The following is a 23,934-nucleotide window of genomic DNA, read 5'->3' on the forward strand; positions in this document are numbered from 1 at the left end:
ACTTCAAATATTTATTATTAAATATTAAGTTATTAATAACTAAATACATAAATCAAAATAATAACAGTCTTTAGCTTGCTTTGTATACATTACACAAAAAGGCATTATTGGCAACAATTCTTTGTGTTATGCTTTCTTTTTGAGATACAAAATGTTCATCATTGAACGAACCAAAAATGTTGTGCTAGTTGAAATACTCAGGTAAGAGAGAGTAGAGTGGGAGTGGTCAGTCCGGGGTCTTAAGCGCGTCACGGGCTAGTGACTGCGCGTTGGGGTTCCCCCGCCAAAGGAGGACAGATGACAACACCACGAGCCTAGCTAGAGACGACAAGGAGTCGGTGAGCTAGTGAGCTAGTGAGCGTTACACTGTGAGGTGCGGGCGGTCTTCTGTACAGTACGTAGTGAACCGTGGTGTCGAGCAGAATCACTTCAGTGCCATACATACACCGAAACATGGTCAGTTTCCATACCTATCACTTTCTTAACTAATCGCACAATACGTTCGTGTTATTTAGAATAACGTTCTTTACATCAAACGAATTTAATTGTTTGAAATAAATACGTTCATATAACTTAAAACGTATTATTTTTTAGGAAACCCTGTAAACCAGGCTCCGGATTATGATCCTAACATCAGTAACAAAAAGCTTTGTAAACTTGTATAATTAATTTAATTGAACATTTAAATCTTAATATTTTGAAATAAAGTATTGAAATTTGTTTGAATAAATTTTAATTCACAATATATTAAGTAATTCATATAGGCTACGATATTGTAAAAAAGTTTAGTGTCCTAGTCAAATATACCATTGCGGAAATCTTTCGTTCATTAATGATATTGAAGCAGTATTAAAAATCGAAATAAAAAATGTAAAATTTTAAAATTCTGTCAAACTAAAATATGTTTTATAACCTAGTTTTATTAAAACTCATTGTATAATTGTATATATATATATATATATATATATATATATATATATATATATATATATATATATATATATATATGTTACCTGTGGTACACACGACATTAATGTAAATTTCACCTTGAAATTTGGGACTAACACTAATTGGTAAATTTATCGCTAATAAACTTTGTTCACATACAAATAATTTAAAATCTGATAATAAATCAAGTACATTATGTCTAAAATAAACACTATTTGCTCAATCATAAAGCAAGATGGACGTAGCGTGTATGCAAATGGATGCAAATTATTGCAGAACTGCAGTCTGCTACAGAAACATTGATGACGAAAGAGCCTGCTCTCAAACCACCAGGAAGCCGGTGAACCAAGGTAATCTCCTGCAACTCTACCAGGAGTAACAGTAGTTTGTGCAGGGATCTGGAATTCCAAGCGCACAATGAGATACTAATTACGGACTCATTATGACGTAAGTGCGAGGTAATAGCGATGGATTTAGTCAGAGTGCCTAATGAGGTTGATGTGATATTCAGGATTACGACCTTGAGCAGCGCAGTACAGTGTGCTACGCGTACCTGTACTTATGAACAAGAGTGATCACATAGTCTACTGATTTTACTCAATATTGTACATGTAAAATGTTCCTTCATTGAAGGAAAAACTGTATAGTACAAATACCGTATTGCACCCTTGCCAAACTCGCGGACGTATTCTAACCTGTGCACCTGATTATTGGATTGGTGATAGTATTGTCATAAACCAAGATAAAGAGACTGACAGTAGGTACAATAGCGTTAGCTGACGAGTTTAATAGATTTCTCGTTGTAATACTTCATTTACTTATTTATTATAACTTAAAACAGAAAAAATGTTTGGATTATTCAACGTGGTATGGTAGGAATTGGAAGTCGAATTTTAGGATATCTCATAAGTCCCAAATAAAAGCGGTTAACAAATAAAATTCGTTTAACTTTTTAGCAAAATATTACGCTGTGTTCTTATCAACTGTGAACTGGGTCTCTCCTCCCAGACCACGAGTATAAACTCGATCACCGGCTACGTAGATCATGGCTTTTTACGCCTGGTAAGTTAGAAAAACGTGAGATTACAAGAAGACCAAAGGGATTCCTATGAGTCAAACAGAAATTCATAACTTCTAGTCTAGCATAAACATACAAAATTAAGCAAATTTCTCAATATACATGGTAATAAACTTCGTACAACCTTTTTAACATTTAACAAGCACTAAACAATTCAAACATGTCTTTAAACTATTTTAATTGGATAACCCTTAAGAAACGAACTTCACCAAAATTGAAAACATTAGTTAAAATACTCTCACCCATATACTCAAAAATTTAAACAAAACGCAACAAGAAATTAAAACAAATTTGAAAGACTAGTATGTTGGTACTCTAATGTAGGGGGTCTATCATAAATATAAACATATGGAAGGTGTTTTTGTTATTAGATAAATGACATAGGTTTAATTCAATAATACCTCATAATACAAGTGCAAAAAAAAACAACTAAGTTTAAAACAATATATTCAAAGTTGTTTAGTTCAAAAATGGTTTCCATTTACCTGTTCTAACCTGCACACTCGTAATTTCCTCTATTCTTGTCTTATCAATGAAAGCCTCTACACACAGAAATTAATTAATTCACGTTTCTCTCCCATTTATTTTTGCTTCATTACTAATTACTAAATAATTAATAATGTGTATATAGAAAATGAAAACTTGATTACGTTTCTTAGCATAATTTAATTACGATTATTGCAAAATGTTCAATGGTTGGCATGTTAACGATATAGTTTATTCATATTGTCATCACTTATGAAAAATTAGAGAATTAATATCGGTAAAATCATCACATCTCAAGGCATAATTTCAGAGAAGTATATTTTTTAAATGTACTCTCAAGATTTTGATAATACATGCATAAGAAATACCTGGCTCAATCAGTTTAAAATTCATAAACCACCTCTGCGTAAAAGTTTTCAAACAAAACGTAAATAGTTTTTATTTGTGTACCAATAAAAAAGTAGACCGGATTTCATACTAGGGTAACTAATGTAGAATCTTTTAACTTTCAGATGACATACTTGATCAAATCCTATTTTAACCAGACGTCTGATAAAATAAGATACGGAATTTTCATCGGTGCCGTTACTATACACAAATAACTCATGTTATAGTGTTTTAGTTAAAAATGTATATTAAAAATGAAAGTGGGTTTATTATATTTTCAATTTTTTCACGTTTATATATCGAGGAAGCAAGTTTTGAGCAAAACTTCTATAAATACTGTATATAATATTCTAATCAGATGTCGCATTAATTATCAGTTTCATTTAGAGTTAAAAGATTTCCTTGTATTGTGTGGTCTTATGTACAATCAATATTTTATTAAAAATGCCTGGAAGTGACAAAATACTTGGAAATATTGCATTAGTGTGTTACAATATTTAGATAATAAAATATCATTCAAATTTTATAACAATACATTCACTATTTCCTTAAAAAATTCCAAATGGTTAAAGGAAATATGAAATTACTAGAATTTGAAATACTATTATAGTATTGCAGAAAACTTATTTTATTCTAAACAGATTTTTTGGGATTAATTGGCAAACTTTCCCAAGTTTACAGCTTACATCCAAGTCATAAATTCAGGGGATTAGAGTTTGAAAATATATTAAGTACTATATTCAATAAAAACCCAATAAAATATAATAAATAAATATTTCCATAAAAACGTATTGTTATGTTTCAGCTATGACAAAAACTGTAATGGAAAAATAATGCCAATATATATTGTATATGTGTACGTTTATATTGTTTTTGCTGTTCACCTTTGATTTTCAGTTCAGTTTTTCCAACTCAACTTCTAATATTGTTTGTAAGATATAATATAATATAATATTAATGATTCCCTTTAAATGGAGAATGTTTGTAGTTCTTGTGAGAACAAGTTATATTATATACTAAAAGTTATCTATAATATTATATAAAAATATAATGGCATTTCTCTTTGTGTTTATGTGTATATTTCCCAATTACGTTAAACCTACTGGTCCGATGGCATTGAAATATTACATGGCCATTATTAAGGTCCTCGGTTAACATACAGGCCTATTCATATTTCAAAAATCCCTATGAGCTGCGCCCCACCGGTCTCTAAAACTCTCTTTTTGGCTTCTGATCAGCAGATAGTAAATGTGCCATTGTCGACTGTCAAGTCAGGAATACAAATACACATTACAAATACACAATTAAACTGAAGATAGTAAATGTTTGTAGTTATTCATCTGTCAAAGTGAATGTCATGTTACGTGCAGAAGCCTTACTTTGTCTGGATTTGTTTTTATTGGGGTTTTAATCAACTGCAGTAAAATTGTATAAATTATTACATCGAAGTGTGTTAACTGAAAAGCTAAGGACTTCGACTTCAGTCACATTTTAGACTTACAATTTCTCGCAACTGGCCTAAAACAGTTAAATTGATACTGAGTGATTCAATACAATATCATTAAATATTGGAGAGATATTATAGAAGTACTTTTTTTTACAGTTCACTCTCCAACTTCAGGGCCTGATCTTTAACCTTAAATCTAAAATTTTTCAAGAGATTAATAATCTTTAGTGACTACCACATTTCTCAGGATTTATTGAAATGCCCGCTTTTTTTTATTATATTACGTGTGAATCCACGGGTAACTTTTAGTACACAAATAAATCATCAAATTTCAGTAAAACTATTTTATAATGATTACTTGAAGAACGCTTCCATTAAAAACTACTCGCGCTCAACTTTGTCAGTAACTCTCGGTTAATACTTTTAAATTGGTGACAACGCCTTATCCAGAAGAAAGTTGGGTAATTAACTTAAGAGCATTCCTCTGCAAAAACTCAGTGCTACTAAATTAAAACACTGAATTTAATTAGTCTCGATGATTCATTTTCCCGGGGAGATATCACATTACATTTCCATAAAACTTTATCACTTCCAAGTTCAGATTTGCGGTGTGTGCCTAGTTACGGTTAGGAGCCACAAGCCGACTTTCGCTGTAAAGAACGTTCCCATGAACGTGGTCGTATTTAGGGTCACTACAGGGCAATTAAAATGAAATTTTATCCAACGAGAGCTGTTCACAGAGTACTTTATTATGCGTTGCTTACACATTGGAAGTAAATCACATTACACCCTTATTTTGTTGATAATTAATTACCGTCACAATTCAATAACATTGTCTTGTTTTTTTATAATTTTATAATAGAGATTTACATTGGACTGGTTTCTGTTTTTATGATATATATGGCTAATAAATGTCTAGTTATTTTACTAATTAAATAAGTTGATCAAGAATACATATTTTTTATTTATATTGTGAAATTCACATTTATCCTGTTTTGTTTTTATCCTATATTGGGATACTATATTTCAAAATTGTATATTATTTCTCCAATCTAAGGGACTAAAAACTTTGCTGCTATATAACAAATTACTCATATATGGTTAAAATAATGCCGAGTATTTCAAAAATAAAAATTTGTTGTTCTACTAAATCAGTTTGTATTTATTTGGCTTTAAAAGGAGAACGATCGATTGCTTATAACGATATATAGTTGTAACTGATTCCAGAAATAGGCTTTTTTTTAACGAGATTAAATACATTTTAATTAATAATCACCTTTGTATTCACAACTATGACATTTTGAGACCTAAAATTGGTCATTTCCGGTCCTGCAAGATGCCCGTAGATGGTCTTCTGTATCCTAAAGTACCGAAAGCCTGGCGGACTATATGGAGCATAGACGTGTTAGTTTGAATCTAAGCATTGCTATATTTGGTTCAATTCATCATGATTTTAAGTTCAAAATCTGCATTTGCTTTAGTAAAGATATATATTAATTTTACTAGGCGTTTTGAAGATTTGTATTTTATTCAGTCGTCATTCGTAGCCTGATAAATGCTACTCACTTTTAATTACATTATTAACTATGAAGTTAAACGAAGGTGGAGCTCTTCTTCATGAAAAGAAAATTACCCAATAATTGTCAGTTTTTCTTTTATAAAATAATAGAAAATATGAAGTTAATGTGCAATGCTATGTAGAGCAGTATGCATTATTTCCCTTTCCAAATGTCTTACAAATGCAAATATCAATTTGTTCTTCTTAATGAGTGCGTAAAGTTCTCAAACATGTGTTAAGTTCTATCCCAAAGAGATTTAATTTAATTCGGCGACTGATTTATGTCTTAACGTTTGTTTTAAAAACATTAATTCAAGTAGTTTCAAAAGACAGATCTGAGCAATTGTTCAACCAAGCATTAGAAAATACCAATATATAATGCTCCAAGACGAAAACCCCCAATGGATATTTTAGAGAGAAATTGTGCTTTCGAGAGAGAAGCAATTAATTTATCTGACAGTCGGGTTCGCGTATACGCACGCACAGCACGCGTGATTAAAAGAAGATAAATCTCGCTGATGAACGACTGAAGCTAATCGCTTTCTGCTGTTGATCGTGCTGATATCGCTCGCTGGCACCTGATAATATTTCTTTGTCCCGGGTTATAGTTGTTTGATTTCAATGTGCCTTATTACTTAAAGAATTATGTTATTTTTATTGAAATAGCAATTCTCAATTAAATTCATTATTCTACGAACAATTAATAGTTTTTAAACATTTTTGTAGTTTTTTTAGAAAACCTCTTATAGAATTTGACTACATACAGTGATACCATATTAATCCTAGAGCTTGAAGCTAATTTGCTCAAAAAATACATGTTGTTTCCTGTGGAATTGTTCTTATTGCAATTGTTGTATCATGCTCTACTTTACAGTGAAATCAACAAAGAATTTCTCTAGAAACAGAATTGGTTGTTCGCCAATTTAGGTTGCGTTTTACATTTTTTAGTTCATAAAACTGCACGAGATAAGTATTAAATCACCTGCAAACATGATGTGGACCGGTTATTTGAGTGAAATTTCTGACGTTTAGTGTTGGCTTATGCTGATATAACTAATAAGTATCTATCTGTTAGATACGTAAGTGTAAAGCTAAAAATTAAAACCAACATAACATATTACATCTGGCGTTTTTTTACCAATATGAACCCTCCTTTATAGACCCCAAAAAACCAGCGAAATTGAATTTTGATGTCTTTTTTAGTGAAAATTCTCCTATCTATTTTAATAAAAACTAGGTTATGTGCTAGTACAATGTTTTATAGATTTATCGGTTTTTTTACTGCAAAACAATACAGAACAAGATTTTTATAAATTCATCGATTTGAAGAAGTACGTACTGAAATTTCGGTTACAACCAACATTATTATCATTAATAAGAATACAATAGAATCTTGAATTTAGACACAGGTATTAAAAGTGGAACATAGTTTAAATATATTAATCCAATAGTTTGCATGATGTTCAATGATAAAATCTCACCTAGACCAAAATAAAGCATTAATTTATTGAAATAGCTGTGTCCCGCTCGCCTGTTGCGTTTGCCGCGCCGCACCCAATCTTGTCGACACGCGAACCTGATAGAATCTATTCTGAATATAAACATTGTTAACAATTTGTTTAACAGTAGTCCGACACAAAATCAATATTCTTTTCTTGTTATGCTGTGATGAATCAGTCGTCAAACGAGATGTATGAGTTCGCTTTTAATGATTGAAAGTGACCACGGTATAGCTATTGTCTATTACACACAATATAAAAGTTCTTTTCGAAGAACAGACGTAGTGACATGCTCCTTTGACTCGAAGTCCAGGAGGTGAGAGCTAGGTTGCACTGTTAATAAGACAACTTGGTTTTTCTTGAGATCAATATATAACATTTCTCTTAAGAAATAAATTGATTGTCAGCCACGTTAGTTTTGGTGGGGGTCAAAATGGAAGGGCACCGAAAGGGTTAAAAATATGAAGTGGTTAATAATTTTTTTCCAAACTTTATATACTTAAATTAGTATGGTCAGACACGTAAATACATGTTCAATAAATGTCCACTAACCATATACGGGCGTTTAAAGTGACGACTTTTACGTCTCTGTATGTAATTGTCTGACAATGGTCTATGTATTAGTTACATACCTGATGATCGATTTTAAGTATATAAAGCTGTGCAAAATATAATCTAACAGAAAACTATAGTTCTATGTACTTAGCCCTTTTAATACCTTCCCATTTCGACCTTCACCAAGATTAGTCAGACTATCAATCGATTTCTTTTTTATGAAAAAATCTCTATTGACTTATCGGCTAACGATGGCTCTGTGCTCCTATAATAATATTTGTAAGTATAAAATTTATTATTTTTATTCGCATACAAACAAATGATACGACGTATATAGAGAAAAAATTAATATAAAGATAAGATACATGTTTAACTAATAATAATTAAAAGAGAATAATAATGGGTGATACGGTAGTATGAAATGGGATGAACAGTTAAAAAGAAGGAAGGAGAAGAGGAATGTTAAGAATATTGCCAGAATTGAATACAATAGAGCAAGAAGTAGGGCAAAGAAAGTAGACTGAGAGTAATACGGAATTTAAAAGTGTTAAAGGTTATTCCTATTATTTAAGGAATGTCTTGTGATAGAGATGAGAAGAATAGAATTATTATGGTTAGATAAAGTTCATTATAATAAGGAGAAATTCATGCCAATCAGGCTCGGCTTTGTAGCCATACCTTATAGTTAACATTCTTGATTATTGATTCATCATGCTTTCTAATACTTTTATATAAGTTCTTATACGTATGAAGTATACATTTACTCCGCTTGACCTTAATTAATAAACTTCAGAAACATACATAAACGTTTTCCAATAAGCACTCAATTCCTCATCTTTATTTTAAATTTGTAAGATTAAATAGCGTCTTGCTGGATATCGTAAATGTTTAGAGTATTTTATTACTTAGGAAGGCCAATGTTTTGAGTTGCCAAAGTATATTGTATATTATCACTTTATATTACTGTAGTAATGTCTCTTCTAAATGCCAATGTGGTGTTGTGTTAATTGAGTATTCCATATTTAGATTTCTCATCCTATTCTAAACAAACAAAAAAGATCTTCAGGAACTTCTGATAACAGAATTTGCGTGTTAATGTTCGTCTTTTAGAAAGAAAATAAAGGAGACAATGAGAAGAAATAGACGTTTCATTCATTCACGGAAGAGGATCACAAAGATAGACGGTTCACGGCTGAGACGGTCTACTTACCAAACTGAGTCCTCAGATTTCCTTGATCGTGAGGGACCGACTCGGTCTTGGCGTGACCCAACGATTTCTGCAATCTTGTTGTTGATTGTACAAATGTCAAACTAGACTACGTGGCTCACTATTTCATTATATAATTAGGTACTTGGTTAATGAATCGTGAGATCAAATTCTTAAAGTATGTAATTAGTTCGTATGAAAAATTCTTATTATATCAGTATGGTAGTGATTGTACTTCAGTGTAGAATGTAATACTTTTGGTTTTTTATTTTCTACATTGATTGATTTTTGTGATTTACTCTATTAAAATGTTGGTGTGTAGCCTACATATTTGAAAATTTGAACATAGATTGGGCAGTATATGACTATTTTGTTAAATGACACTGACACAAGCATTGATACAGAAAAAATTCATTCGAATGTTACTTACAAACAAAGCAGGTATAATTTGTATTATAGTACATAAGACTATTAACACACATCTTACTAGTAACGGTTGAGAAGTCAATAACCTGGCAATATAAGACAAAACTTTAGCACGTCCCGTATAAACAGCAAGCTTCCAAAACATGCTTACTGTTCCGATTTTAAGGATACTTGATTAAATTCTATTTTCTTAAAAGTTTCTCAAACTTATTATGTTAGTTCAAGTTCTTCTGAAATAAGAAGACTTGGAAAATTATCTAGACTGTTCTTTCAGTTGGACTGGATTTTAGTATTTGTAAGACCTACTAGAAAAAATGACCCAACGTCATGTCAATCCAGACTTTTGCATAACAATGCGATAGGTTGTCACGAGATCGTGATTGCCTCACTGATAAGATGATGCCTGGCTTAGGTAATCCAACGCTGCAATTTATTCTCCAAATTATAGACGATGGAAATTTGAAAGGTTACGAATGTATTGAAAAAGTGCTTTTCATTCTTTGTAATTATAAAAGTGCCATTACTAACTTAAATTTTTGGTTATCATCAATTAGACCTAGGATAATAACTTGAAATACCAACTTTTTTTCTTGGAATTATTCAAATTAACACTACAATATATGTAAATTTACATTTTATATAATACTCTGCAAGTGGGTAATGGTGGTACAATATCAAACAATATATCATTTATTATAAATCACACAAAATATGTATAGCCTAAAGGTTTTAAATTATTTTGGTACTTATATTGATATTCATTATGAGTTTGGTAAATTATATAATATGTATTTGAAAACGCAACTGTCGTCTAGACTTATACTATACTTTTTGTCTCCAATGATAACCTTGTAGAACCCGATTAATCAATTTTGTAAATATTGCCTAATTTAAAATCACAAATAAACCAATAATTATACTTTTTATTTCGAGAGGCCTTACGGCAACAATGGTGGCTTCATTACGAAGTGTCTGATGAAGAGAGCCTTGCTGTAAAAAACCTCACGAATTACTCGTCTGTTATTAAGTGATAATAACAAATACAATCTCCATCTTTGGGATTATTTCAATTAATCGTTCATGTTTATGAAGGATAAGAAAAAAAACAGGAAGGTCATTAACTTATTAATCTTAGAATACTTCTTTATTATTGATATACACAAAATATTTTTCATTAACTAATTATAAATGTTCAGAGGCTGGATTTCGTGAGGTAATTGCCATCACTGGAGTTATAGTTGACAATAAAGGGATAAAACACAGGACGTTTAAGTTCTGCCGAATCACTAAGCTATAAGCCAAGGTTTAAGTTGACCAGCTGGTGGTATTCAGTAGAGTGTTACGTTTACCGGGATGTAGTGATCACGAGGTTTTTACTTGGTTAAGTTAAGTTTTGTTTTTACCTGAAAGTTAAATTTACCAAAATGAGTTTGACAGAAAGGTTGAGATTATTTTACCGTCTAATTGGAAAAGAGATAGCTTTGAGTAAAACGTTCCATAACTTATTAGGATCTAAGTTTGATGGGGGATGAAGTTAAAAATGGATATATTATCCAAAAGTTAGGTTAATAAGGAGGTTATGTTAAATATCAAGTAAATCAATCACCCTAGTTTCAGTTGGTCACAACGCTACCTTGACGTGGGGGTTGAGTTAGGAGATTAAACATAATGTATTATTATATTCCAAGTGATACAAATAAATGTAATAGCTCTGGTGGTTCCATGAAGATAAGTTTATATTTTTATCGTATCCATCGTTGGTTATAAAGGATTTCTTTGATTTTATAATATGATCATTCCTTTTCTTGCTAAGATAACTTAACAGACAACGACATAGGGAGTGACTTGCACTTGTGTGGACTTGTGCACGGCGGCACACTGTCTACTCAGCCGACCTCTCTCGTGTACAAAACAACAGAGTAACGGTAACTGAGGAGCTAACAGTAAACATCAGTGGTCTTCAGGACACGTGCAAGTCTTCTGCTGAGATGTAAGGTTAATGTGATTGTTAGGCTTCTGGAAGATTCGAGTATCTAAATTAATGTAAGCAACGTATTAGTTTATTACAATTAGAATTTTTTTGAACTAAGAATATTTTAAATTGCCCTTTTTTGGTTGCCAATTAGATAGAAGGGGAAGTAAGAATAAGAACTAAAAAAATAAACAGGAATAACTTTGTTTTACATTTTCTATTGGAAATAGATGATTTTTTAATAAAACAGGATTGAAAAAATTTATATCACTACATTTCAAGAATTGGAACCTATTAAATAAAATTAAGCAACGTTTAAAATTTTAATATTTACTAATTAATTATTGTAAGGCAATTAACTCACCACCATCTAATTAATAAATTGTACGTAAGAAAAACAAGCATATATCTGTAAGTCCAGACAGTTAGACTAAATCTAAATAATGACAGAACCAGAGAACTCCATAACCACATGTCACACGCATAAGAGACCGCGAGGGACTGGGAATATTGAAGAAAATAGTGACGAGCTAACAGTTAATATTAACTATTTATTTACGCGTACTTCATTACAAAACAATTGGATGTTTTGTTTAATACTGTTATCAAAAGAACTGATGAAATTCAATCTTACATTTACATAAGGCTGATCCTAAACTATATTTCAGTGTTTTTAAGGCGTGAACATTCTGGTGAACTACACTTGTTTTGAGAAACTTTTTAAACAGCATCGAATTAAGTAACATTAAGTAATTCGTATACATGGTGAATAAAATATAAAAATGAATATATTTTTATGTGCAATAAACTGTGGTGATTTTGGAATAATATTGATAAAGAGAAGTCTTCATCATAAATGACGCATAAGTCTAGCAACGCCCATTGTAGTTTCAGGGCTATCTATTCTTGACCACACTATTTATAACCTGCTGTCGGTCCTTCTACCCAAAATTCTAGCCATAAACTGTATTCAGAGACCAACTACTACAATATGCCAAGGTAACCCGTAACTAACATCTGGCCAGACAATGGCATTTTACAGCGCCAGAAAGACAACCGCTGTGAGGGTGTGGTGCGCTCAGAAGTAATGTCCAATTTCACATTACAACAGTTTATTACGTTTATGCCTTAGTCAAGGTTAGCAGACAAGGAAAGCCAACTACCAGAACTTTTTATTCTTCTGAACTTATTTACCACATTCTTTCCTTCATACCCCGCAATATTAGAGGTGTTTTATACCGATAATTTAACTTACGCCGTGTTTAACTTATCCTTAGCTATGGGTGGAATTTTCAAATTGAACACAATGTAAAAATACCTTTTCATTAATTAATTTGTGCCAGAGTTATTGGTCCTTAGTGGATGTTAAGCGTTCACTCTTAATAACTATTAAAAAGGTATAATGATCCATCATAATTTCTATGTCAGAATCTGATATAAGTATAAATTATACACAATTTAAAACAGGATGCATTCTTCCATGGAAGACATACACAATGGAAAACAAGAACTGACCATAATATGGCGTGAAGTAGAATATTAACTTTCTTTTATATTACTTACTAAAACCCAGGAAAGTCTAAAGTGTGATTACCTGAAACAGAAAGGTTTTAATAAGATTATAGCGCTTTAAAACTTAAAAACTTTGAAGACATTTAGATATTTCTTAAGTGAATTATCTTTTTTCTAGGAAAAAATGTAAAATAATATGTAATCTACAGTCTAATATATGTAGATGCTTTTTTTTATTTTTTAATCAATGTGTGACGCAAATATATATTTAATTTTTACATCAGACAACTATTAACTTAACAACTATAAAACAATAAAAATACTGTAAACTTTCAAATATCAAAGTAAATTCATTAAATATACCTTAACAATGATATATTCTGTGGTTTTGTACATTGTAACTATCGGAGTATTTTACTTTCCCTCGAAATATATAATACTATGCGAAAAACTGTTTTAATGGCCAAAAATACATCTTTCGTTTTAAATTGTACGCATATTATTAAATATCTGTTCATTAGAAATACCCGGTAAGGTACTAAAGGAATATATTAGTTGTGTCAGTTTTTTTATCAGTGTTTTACATCTTTTTGAAAGTTTAAGTTTTTTATGTTTTACTTAGTAACACACTTGGTAAAATAGCTCCTGCGGTCCAATAAAATGTTCATAATTTGACAACAATTAAGAAAGAAACAAAATAGCCTAAACCTCATCAACCCCGTAAAGACTTTCGATTTCGATTGTCAATAATAAATGTTGCTCTTATAAACCACAAATTTATCCATACTGACAGTTATACTACCCACAGTTAAAACAAAATTCAATTAAAAGATACACTGTGTCTTATATTATATAATTATTGAAATGCGAATTACGAAATGCAATAGGGATGCCTAGGGAAATGCCTAGGGATGATGCCTAAAAACGCGATCACGCAATAAAGAAGACATCGCGCGCTGAGCCTATACATTATGCTGAGTAGTAGTAATAGTAGTAGTAGTAGTAGTAGTAGTAGTAGTAATAGTAATAGTAATAGTAATAGTAATAGTAGTAGTAGTAGTAATAGTATTAGTAGTAGTAGGTGTAGTATAGTAGGAGTTGCTGACCTTGACGTCGACCTTGGTCAAGCCGGCCAACTCTTGTATCGGTTGCCCGGCAACGAGGAGATATCCACAGCAATGAGGTGGAACGACAGTTTGTTCAAACTTCCGTTTGCTCACTAAAGTACTTCTTTCATCAACAAATTAAACACTAGGGATATTTTCATTCATGTCTCCAAGCCAATTCTAAATAAAATAGTCCATGTATTTTTATGTATTGGTCATTATAGGTAATATTAATGAAACATTATTGTCTAGTTTCTGTTTTATTGTTGCTTACTTAATTCAGCGAGAAATATTAAAATATGTAAAAAATATGTTAGTTTTTAATCGATAGGTCAGGGTTCAATTCCTGGGGAGGTCAAAACCATTTACAATTATTTACAGAATTATTTTTCATGTTTGTTATAATCGATACAAATGTTATCGGCGATTACATTATATATACTTACACATATAAACATTTTGAACACACCATATATATTCAGAGTGTTAAAAATGGAGAAATATTTCGGGAATTTATTATGTCAATAGGGGGAAATAACAAAAAGTTCCTCTAACACCATGTTCTGTTGTAGCCATTGTAATTTTAAATATGCAATTATGTCGCATTATGATGCTAATAAAACATTATACATAATTCTTGTATGTTTATGTATAGCTCGTTATAACCTTAACCTATATTAAAGAAATACTTATTTAATAATTGCACAAACAAAATTAATAGCACTGTATTTAGAGGAAAGCCAGTTCAGGTGCATAAGGTTTATAAATTATAAAATAAAATACTAGAAACAAAAGTTAATAAACACTAAATATACAGTAAATATAGATGACATGACCTAATATTTCTTCCAGATGTTTAGACTTTTAAGCGAAGTTACTTGATGTCTCCATGTTGAATTGTGCTCTTTAATACCAATTGGTGTGCTTGTTATAGTGTTCTGATATAGATTAGAATTGAATTTTAATGCACTTGTCGAATAGGTTTTACATGATATATGTTTTCAAGAAAGTTATTGTGGTTTGGACCATAAGTGACGACAATTTTCTTTAAGTCTTGGTGCTTATATCGTACTTGTAACCTGACATTCTTGCCCTCAAGATATTTTTAATTGACCCGATTGACCCAAAGATACCTCGTAAGTAGTCAAATCAGAAAGAATGCTAAATAAAGAAATAAAATCATGTTTACTACTCTCGCAGTATCTAAAATAAATGAAATTGAAGTAAAATATTCCATTTAAAGCACATATGTGATGAATTTTGAACTAAAATGATATAAAAACAAATTATATAATGATTTACTATTTTCAACAAAATCATTCAGGATTAGATTTTAAAATAATGCTTTTCGCATATTTATATTTTGTGCAGAAACCCAACTACCCACCATTAACAAGTTTGCTTGAATAGAGAACAATTGCAGAAGACGTAGAATTTTTATAATAAGAATTCTTACTGCTTGCATAAGAGAAATTGTGTTAAAAAAATGTCTGTTATATTTTTGAACAGAAATTTGTCTCAATCGTTGAAAAAAAAATTGATCCTAAGGAAATAGTAATTTTGATGAAGATAATTAACCCAAATTTGCTCTTCGATATTCAGAAACTAAGCGGATATACGAACAAAAGTATAGTTTACTCGATTTCAATTCTTAACTATCATACATTAAATCAACGAGATTTTGAATCTTAATTATTTATAAAGCTATTTTGTAACTAATTTACGATACAATCAGTCTACACATAGGCTAAAATGCTCTGTACATATAACATTGTATATATAAAAGTTCATATATATATATACAGCATTTATTCACTGGGAATACTATCTGCATTACGTCCTTGAACTGAAAAAGGTTTTAGAATTGTGGATTTTGATTATAATTAAGTATATGATACTGCTGTTTGTTTTATCTTTCTTTTCAAAGATACCTATTTACCTATTTATACCTATTTATGACCTATACCGATGCTGCGTATATAATGAGTAATATTATTCTATCCAACTAGATTGGTGTTGTATTCCTACAATTGACATAGCATACTTGAATGTAGAATGTCTTTAAATCAATTGAACGAAATATGAAACATTATCATTTTTTGACGTGACAACGTCTTAAATTAGGTTGCGGCTCGGAGTCACTCATGAAAAAGTGTAACGCCCGGTAACGTTACGATGCCCGTCCAGTGGGTCCGCCGCACGGGATCCGCACGGGATAAAGCAGATAACTGTGGGTCCACCGCACGGGATAAAGCAGATAACTATGTTTATTCGTGAAAATGTGGAGTGCTTAGATTCGTCATTTACAACAACTACAACAATAAAGGTAAATAATTGTACACTGATATTTCATTATCGTAAACTATGATTGATTGATTAATTATTAGATTGACACAAAAGTTGAGAAACTGAGTTTATAGGTTATGTCATACTATTGACAAATGTTGATAGTGTTAAGTAAATTATTAGTTTAAATCACTCTGCAATCAATCGTAATTCAGTCGATTGAGAAGAAACAGCGCGTATTGCTAGTCAAACATTTAAAATAACAAATTATAACCTCTAACCTGTCATAACAGTGCGACCAAACAAACTAACTAACCCGACCAATCACCACGCGCGGAGTTAGAATTTAACTGTGTTTAGCAAGAATTTCAAATTCCAATTTTAGTAAATGTTTTATTCAACTTTACCATTTACAATAACAAATTTTAATTAATTTCAAATTATGTACAATGTTTTAGTAAACAAAATATATTTCTATAGTTAAAATTTGTGCAATTCTTATTTTCATTCAATTCCTTGTTCCTATTGTGCAATTTAATAATATTCATATCAATAAATATTCTACCGAGAAAAAGACGTTGTCACGTAAAATCTTCGCCCGTAAAACCGACTTTACAGGCAACCGTAATTTTTTTTTTTAAAGAGTATCTATAGCAGATGTCTTAGATTTTAGGAACTAATCTTAGCTTCAAACGTAATGAAGGAAAATGTGTTGGGCAGTGACGAATATCTCTGTAAAGGAAGGTGTTGGTCTCTTAGCAACCAAGGTGGTGCTTTACTGTCCAATTCTGCCAGAATTGAGGATATGGATTTATATCGAAAATGTCAAAATGCTAACTTTATATGTCAAACACTAAGAAACCTATAAAAACGAAGGTAAAAATTGTGATCCATGATTGTGTCAGTTTTATTACAATAAAATTGCTTTTTCAGAAAACACGAGCATGAGCATTGCACCAATTGTGAATTTGTCCATAGTTTATAATATAACCCTTTAAACTTTTTTTGAATTTTGAGAAATGAGTAATACGGGTGAAAAATTAATGTGTGTGTACTAATACATTTTGGAAAGACAAATCATAAGTTCAATGGTCAATGAGGCGTCCAAAGTATTATGATAGTGTCTTTTCAATAACTGAACATTGTTAGTGTTCAAGAAAAGTGTATAAACTTTTATGCTCGCATAAATTGTCATATTGAAAGATTATAGCAAATACTCGTAAAGGCTGAGCTATTCTTTGAAGGGCTGGAAAAACATCACTTTTGTCAGTATCTTTGCACGATACTTCGAGAACGAACTGAATTGACATATTGCGTGTTACTGTTGTATGTAACACATTCAACTTGGCTGGGCGTTAGCATTAGCATTTGCATGTTAGTCTTATGGGTAACGGTGATGACATTGAGAAAAATCAGACGTGATATTTGGTGGATGGATGGTAAGATTTTCGTCACGTTTTATTGTTCATTCGGAACTAAATTGTATACGTTTATTTGTATATATACACGATAGATTTCGATGATGTTGCATGTATATTCATCGGATTTGGGTAAGCATTAGCACAGTCTGTAATGCAGAATGATATGCTTGAAAACTATAAACTTGAAATTCTGTATACATTACTTAGTTATCACTAGGCGTTTTCTGTTCCGTATGTTTGTATATTTGCCTATGTGTGTGTTATCCGTTGATAACTCGCATTGAGATTTGGACTTGGAATTTTGCATGTAATATTATCTCTAAACAGGCAAGAATGACTCCTATAAAGGTTCATGTTTATTAGTGGGATTTTACCGTGCGTCATTACAGGGTATCACTCAGTAGGCTGGTAGGTTATCTCTGTCATGAAGCTATAAAATTCTGAGCTGTAGGCTAGAAATATTCAATTTAAACTAAGCAAAGCCTGTTACACGACACTTGCTGCGGCGTTCTTTTACATTGTTTCAATGGAGGAATCCGGAAAGGAAAGTAAAGTTGAAAGAAGAATTATTAATGCAGCATCTGCAGATTTTATGTTCCAACATCTTTATCTTTATATTATGCAATGTTTGTTCTAACATTACAACTATGAAAACATTTTTCTAACTTTCGTATGAAAAAGTAAAAAAACCTTAAGACAAGAATACTGAAAAGTAACTACATGGTAAAGGATCTGAGCTCAAACATTAAAGCTTTGCTAAGGAAGACAAATGTTGAGAGTACGCGTGAGAGTGTCTCACTTACACATCAAGGCCATCTCACTTTCACACGCACTAGATGCCGTACTAAACGACATCTTGCGAAACCGAGATGAGCCCATGTCGGCATTTCAGTGGCTAAATGTTAGGACGATATCCATAGTTATAGTATATTGTCAACCTGGACATAATTACTGAGATTTTCTCATCGTCGTCCGGCTTTATTTCCCGTTGTTTAGGTACTGGTCAACTTTGTTGTGTTGCCACCGTGGGACAGCGACCATATTATTGGGTACGGTTCCTTCTTTTAATTAGCATTACTAGAAAGAATGTCTACAAAACCTGCGGTATACCTGACACTGAATTATGTGGGTTTAGGTAATTAACTAATTACTGTATGTATTTATTCAACCGACAGAATTGTGGCATTCTTGAATTAAATGACAGCAGCGGATATGTTAGATGAGAGTTTTAGTAGATTTCAACTTTAAAACCATGCTATGTTTTAAACCAAAAGGTTCATATATGTAATGTATAACAATATATATATATATATATATATATATATATATATATAATACATTACATATATTAATCATATATATGTGTGTGTGTGTGTGTGTGTGTGTGTGTGTGTGTGTGTGTGTGTGTGTGTGTGTGTGTGTGTGTGTGTGTGTGTGTGTGTGTGTGTGTGTGTGTGTGTGTGTGTGTGTGTGTGTGTGTGTGTATTATATTTATGATTATTGATATAAACAACTAGAAAACAGAAAATAATTTAGTCTACATATAGACAATCCAAAGGGTTATGCATCGAAATCAACAAAATGAGGAAGTAGTTATAAACATGAAAGCAACATCTTGACTATTCGTATCTCTACCTTAAACGTTTACCTAAAACCATCCCAAAGTCCAACATCAGTTAAGTAGCTGGTGTTAGTTATCAAGTTTGCCATCATTTCGCTTCTCAAAACTTGGAAAGACCAATCGCCAGAGGTTCAGTATTCGTGACAGGGTCAGTAAATGGCGTGCCTTGGAGATACAAGCTACTCCAGGCGAACTGCCATACTGTTATTTTTAGAATCGGATAATGTCGATAATAAAGGATCAGGCCTGTTTAGAGTCAATATCCTCTTCTTGTAACAGACATTCTGTAAGCAGGAGACCGGTGCCGAGAATTGAGTGATTATTGTTCAAGGTTGCCGTCCTTGTTTAGGTCAGACAGACTACATACGTAGGATACCTGCCATTAGGAGACTGACGAGTGTAAACTATTCCAGGACAACGAACGTACTATTGCAGTTCACAGTCTCTGTGGGAAACCGGTAACGGGAATGGAGTGATTATTGTTGTAGGTTGCCGTCCTTGTTTAGGTCAGACAGACTACATACGTAGGATACCTGCCATTAGGAGACTGGTGAGTGTAAACTATTCCAGGACAACGCAACGTACTATTGCAGTTCACAGTCTCTGTGGGAAACCGGTAACGGGAATGGAGTGATTATTGTTGAAGGTTGCCGTCCTTGTTTAGGTCAGACAGGCTACATACGTAGGATACCTGCCATTAGGAGACTGGCGAGTGCAAACTATTCCAGGGCAACGCAACGTAATCTTGTAGTTCACAGTCTCTGTGGGAAACCGGTGACGAGAATGGAGTGATTATTGTTCAAGGTCGTCGCCCTTGTTTAAGTCAGACAGACTACATAGGCAGGATATCTACCTTTAGGAAACCGACGAGTGCAATCTATTCCAGGACAACGCAATGTACTCTTGCACGCAGCAACTTCCTTATAACTGGTTTAACTTATTTCTCAAGAGTTACGTAATTTTACTATTAACACACTCAATACCTTTTTCGATTTTATTAATATTAGATTCATACACTCGTTAAATTTATCTCCCTTAATTTTATTTAAATAAATTTATTCAATTAAATTTATATCTAACAGCCGTTCTTTGTAAATCAAATGGAACTCCTGTTCATGGTGTGGCATTACGATAAGCTTCGCGGTATCTTTGCAAACATTACAATAAAGAAACCGAATAGCAAAACAGTTCATTTTTATGACACGCGCTATACTCGTTGAACGAGTAATTGTTTGCAGCGAGTTATGGAGAAGATTGTTGCAATTTTACCAGGTGGTACACATGTCACATCCTCCAAAGGTTGAGGAGAGCCATGATAACCGATTTTAATTGAATTTCAAAACAACCATTGACATCAAGCCTATTTGCCATGTAGCTATCCAACGTGTGACCTTTATCATGTATCATAAAATATTTATAGGCGGCCTGTACCTTCAGTGTGCATCGAGAAAGTTTAGCAACTACGTTTGCAGAATCATATCATATAGTCACAATATTTCAGGCAGTTCTCATCATAATAATTTGAGAGTCCCTTGTAGGGCTGTTGCAAGGGCGAGATATCTCTTATTTTGTTTTGGATTAAAACTTGGTTTGGAAAAGTCTTAAATCAGTTTTTATAAACATAATAACGTTAAGTTTTGAAAAATAAGAACATTATCACTTCTATTCTGTTTACAATATCTAATTTATTTTACGTCCCAGTATTTCCCTCTTTTTTCCTTTGCTTCATTTTTTCCTTTTACGTTTGTTAAGATACAAAAGGGCTCATGGTTACTAAATAGGTTTTATTGTTGTCAATATATCTTTACTCTATAGTGTAAAGATGCTCCCGATAATCCAAGTAATTGGTTAACAATTCCAGCCCTAAAATAATGGCACTTAAGCGTCGTTGCTTGAGCGTAAATGGCCACTACACACTCTCGTAGTTCGTGCCAAACCTTGTCAATGGTTAATAATTAACAATTTTTTACGTTCTTGAAGGGTTTTTTTATTTTCTTAAGTGGTTTCCTAATATTAAGGCTTAATTTTAATAAATATACTGGCAAAATAACACTTAAACTTCTTGAATAAGTTTTCTTATGTAAAACTTGTCTAAAAAGTCATTCAAATCACTAAATTTAACTGAATTACATAACACATACAAACTCCCCTTAATTTAATTTTTTTTTACAACACTTTAAGAACTTTTTGAGTCTTTAAGAACTTTAAGAAGTCTTTTTGAGTATCACATAAACAAAATAAACAGATTTTGACATTTAAGTTAAGAAGAATTGGAACCTGACATAAAAAGATCCATTAATTCAAGAATATGATGATTTGTATTTAAAAGTAAAATGCTAGATGATCTTCATGTTTTTGGGAATATTTGTTGTGAGACGTATTGTATATCTTACAATAAAATCGTACTTATACAAAGATAAATATAAAAACTTTCTAGAAGCTAATTGTCTCCAGGCTCAATTAAACCTTCTTATAATGTAAATATAAAACTTAATTAGTTGAAATTATGTCAGTAATATAAACTACAATATTATTAAAATTAATATTTCAGTCTAAAATTTAACTTAAAACACATCAAAACTAATGTTGAACTTTTTGTAATAAATATCTTTCTGATTACAGATGTATTGCGGAACCAGTCTGAGTTTACTGACACTGGCAGTTCTGTTTGCCGCCACCACTCCCGAGCCGGTCCCACAGTATTACCCTTTGCCGTTCGCCGGGCAGCCTGCCTACAATCCTCCCCCAGACCCCGTGTATAGTGGTACCCATCAATGGCAGCAGACCCTTCAGAACAACTTCTCCAGCGCTAATTTCCTGGACCCACTCACTGCTTCTGCAGCCGAACAACTTCCGAAGAACGAAATTCCCCGGCAGCTCTACGGAGTGCCCCCTCCACCCAACACTCAGTTTTCACAATACCCTCAGATATACAAGCTGGACAACATCATCATCATAGCAAACCCACCGCAGCCGCAACCCTGCATTCCCCAGCGACCGCCACCAAACTTTCCTAAGCCTAAGCCCGGCGGCGGCTCTGAGGACGGCGTCGACGACCGCGGCGGTCAATTTGATGAGGAGGGACCGAGCAAATGCACCTGGGCGATAGTCGCGTGCTGCTCTCCTGGTAACAGGAATGTCCGTTATAACTGCTTCGAGTTGCTGGGATGTCCCGGATTCTTTTTCGATAACAGTCCTTGTGACCCTGAGATCGTAATGGCAGCAGCTAACGCCGCTCTGGAGTACTACAGAAAGGCCAATAATGGAACGACAGATAACAACCGAGTATAAGTTATTTCCGAACAAGTAATCTGAATCATAGCAATTTTAAAGTTATATGCAAACATCTGAAAAGAATTTTATTAGAATCAAATACTTGTAATTAATCAATTACTCCAAGATGTAGTCAATGATCGTACTATAACCTTTACTTGATTTTTAACGTTCCTGTAGGTAGAACTGCCATGTAAATATCTATTTATTTTACTTATTACGTGAGAAAGTACCTGTGTGATTGTAGTTCTTAATTTAGGTTAAATAAACTAGTCTTTAAGTCACTATTAGTACTTCTATATAAAACCTTAACCCCAGTGTTATCAATAAACACAAGGGCCTAGCTTTATCTTAGGTTTACCGTTAGAGTTTGTAAATTTACAGATTATTGGAACAATATATAGTTGTGGGTTTGTATTACATTACATAAATATTAATGTCGTTTTCAGCAGTATTAAAACATATTTTGTCATATAAACCTGTATTTATGTTGATTAAATGTGATTAGTACCATATCATATAGAACTATTGACTATTTTATATTTAAATAAACATATATTAAACTATGTTTTTTCCATTTTACTATTCATATTCCATAAAATAAATATTTTATTTAAGAACATGCTAATTTTCAAAATAATACATATATATATATATATATATATATATATATATATATATATATATATATATATATATGAACAACTTGATATAAAGAAGCCAAAATATCTGTAAAATTAAAAATATTTTAGAAAAATATACTTTAACTGTATTGAAATATGCATTAGGCAATAAGGAGTTCCTAATGAAAAAATAATACTACGAGATGTATATTTTTCTATACCTTTCAGGTAATAATTTTATTTTATTTTCATATAGTTTTTCGTGAGCTGGTTTTCCACTATAATTTTGCTTTTTAATCAGACCAATAGCTTTATTTTATTTTAATGATAAATACACCCCTTATCAAATGTTCACTGAACATTTATTCTCCATTCATATTATTTTTTATACAACATGTTGTGATAATGACGTCATGCTTAAATATGGAAATAGACCTTTCTAAACTTATACAGATGATTTGAACTAGTAACAAAAATTATTGAAAGTGGCTAGAGCCTGCACTATAACGTATTTTAAGGTTCTAAATGT

General features: G+C 32.0%; 1 protein-coding gene across 1 annotated transcript; it reads left to right on the top strand.

Moving 5' to 3' along the window:
- Window positions 1-312: 312 nt before the first annotated feature.
- Window positions 313-23,348, top strand: LOC124361440. The gene is made up of 2 exons (XM_046815490.1): window positions 313-456; window positions 22,132-23,348. Exons 1-2 carry the CDS (start codon window positions 454-456, stop codon window positions 22,798-22,800), a joined length of 672 nt encoding a protein of 223 aa, XP_046671446.1. The 5' UTR covers window positions 313-453; the 3' UTR covers window positions 22,801-23,348.
- The last annotated feature ends 586 nt before the right edge of the window (window positions 23,349-23,934 follow it).

Source organism: Homalodisca vitripennis, chromosome 4 (assembly GCF_021130785.1).
Source record: "Homalodisca vitripennis isolate AUS2020 chromosome 4, UT_GWSS_2.1, whole genome shotgun sequence".
Classification (NCBI taxonomy): domain Eukaryota; kingdom Metazoa; phylum Arthropoda; class Insecta; order Hemiptera; family Cicadellidae; genus Homalodisca; species Homalodisca vitripennis.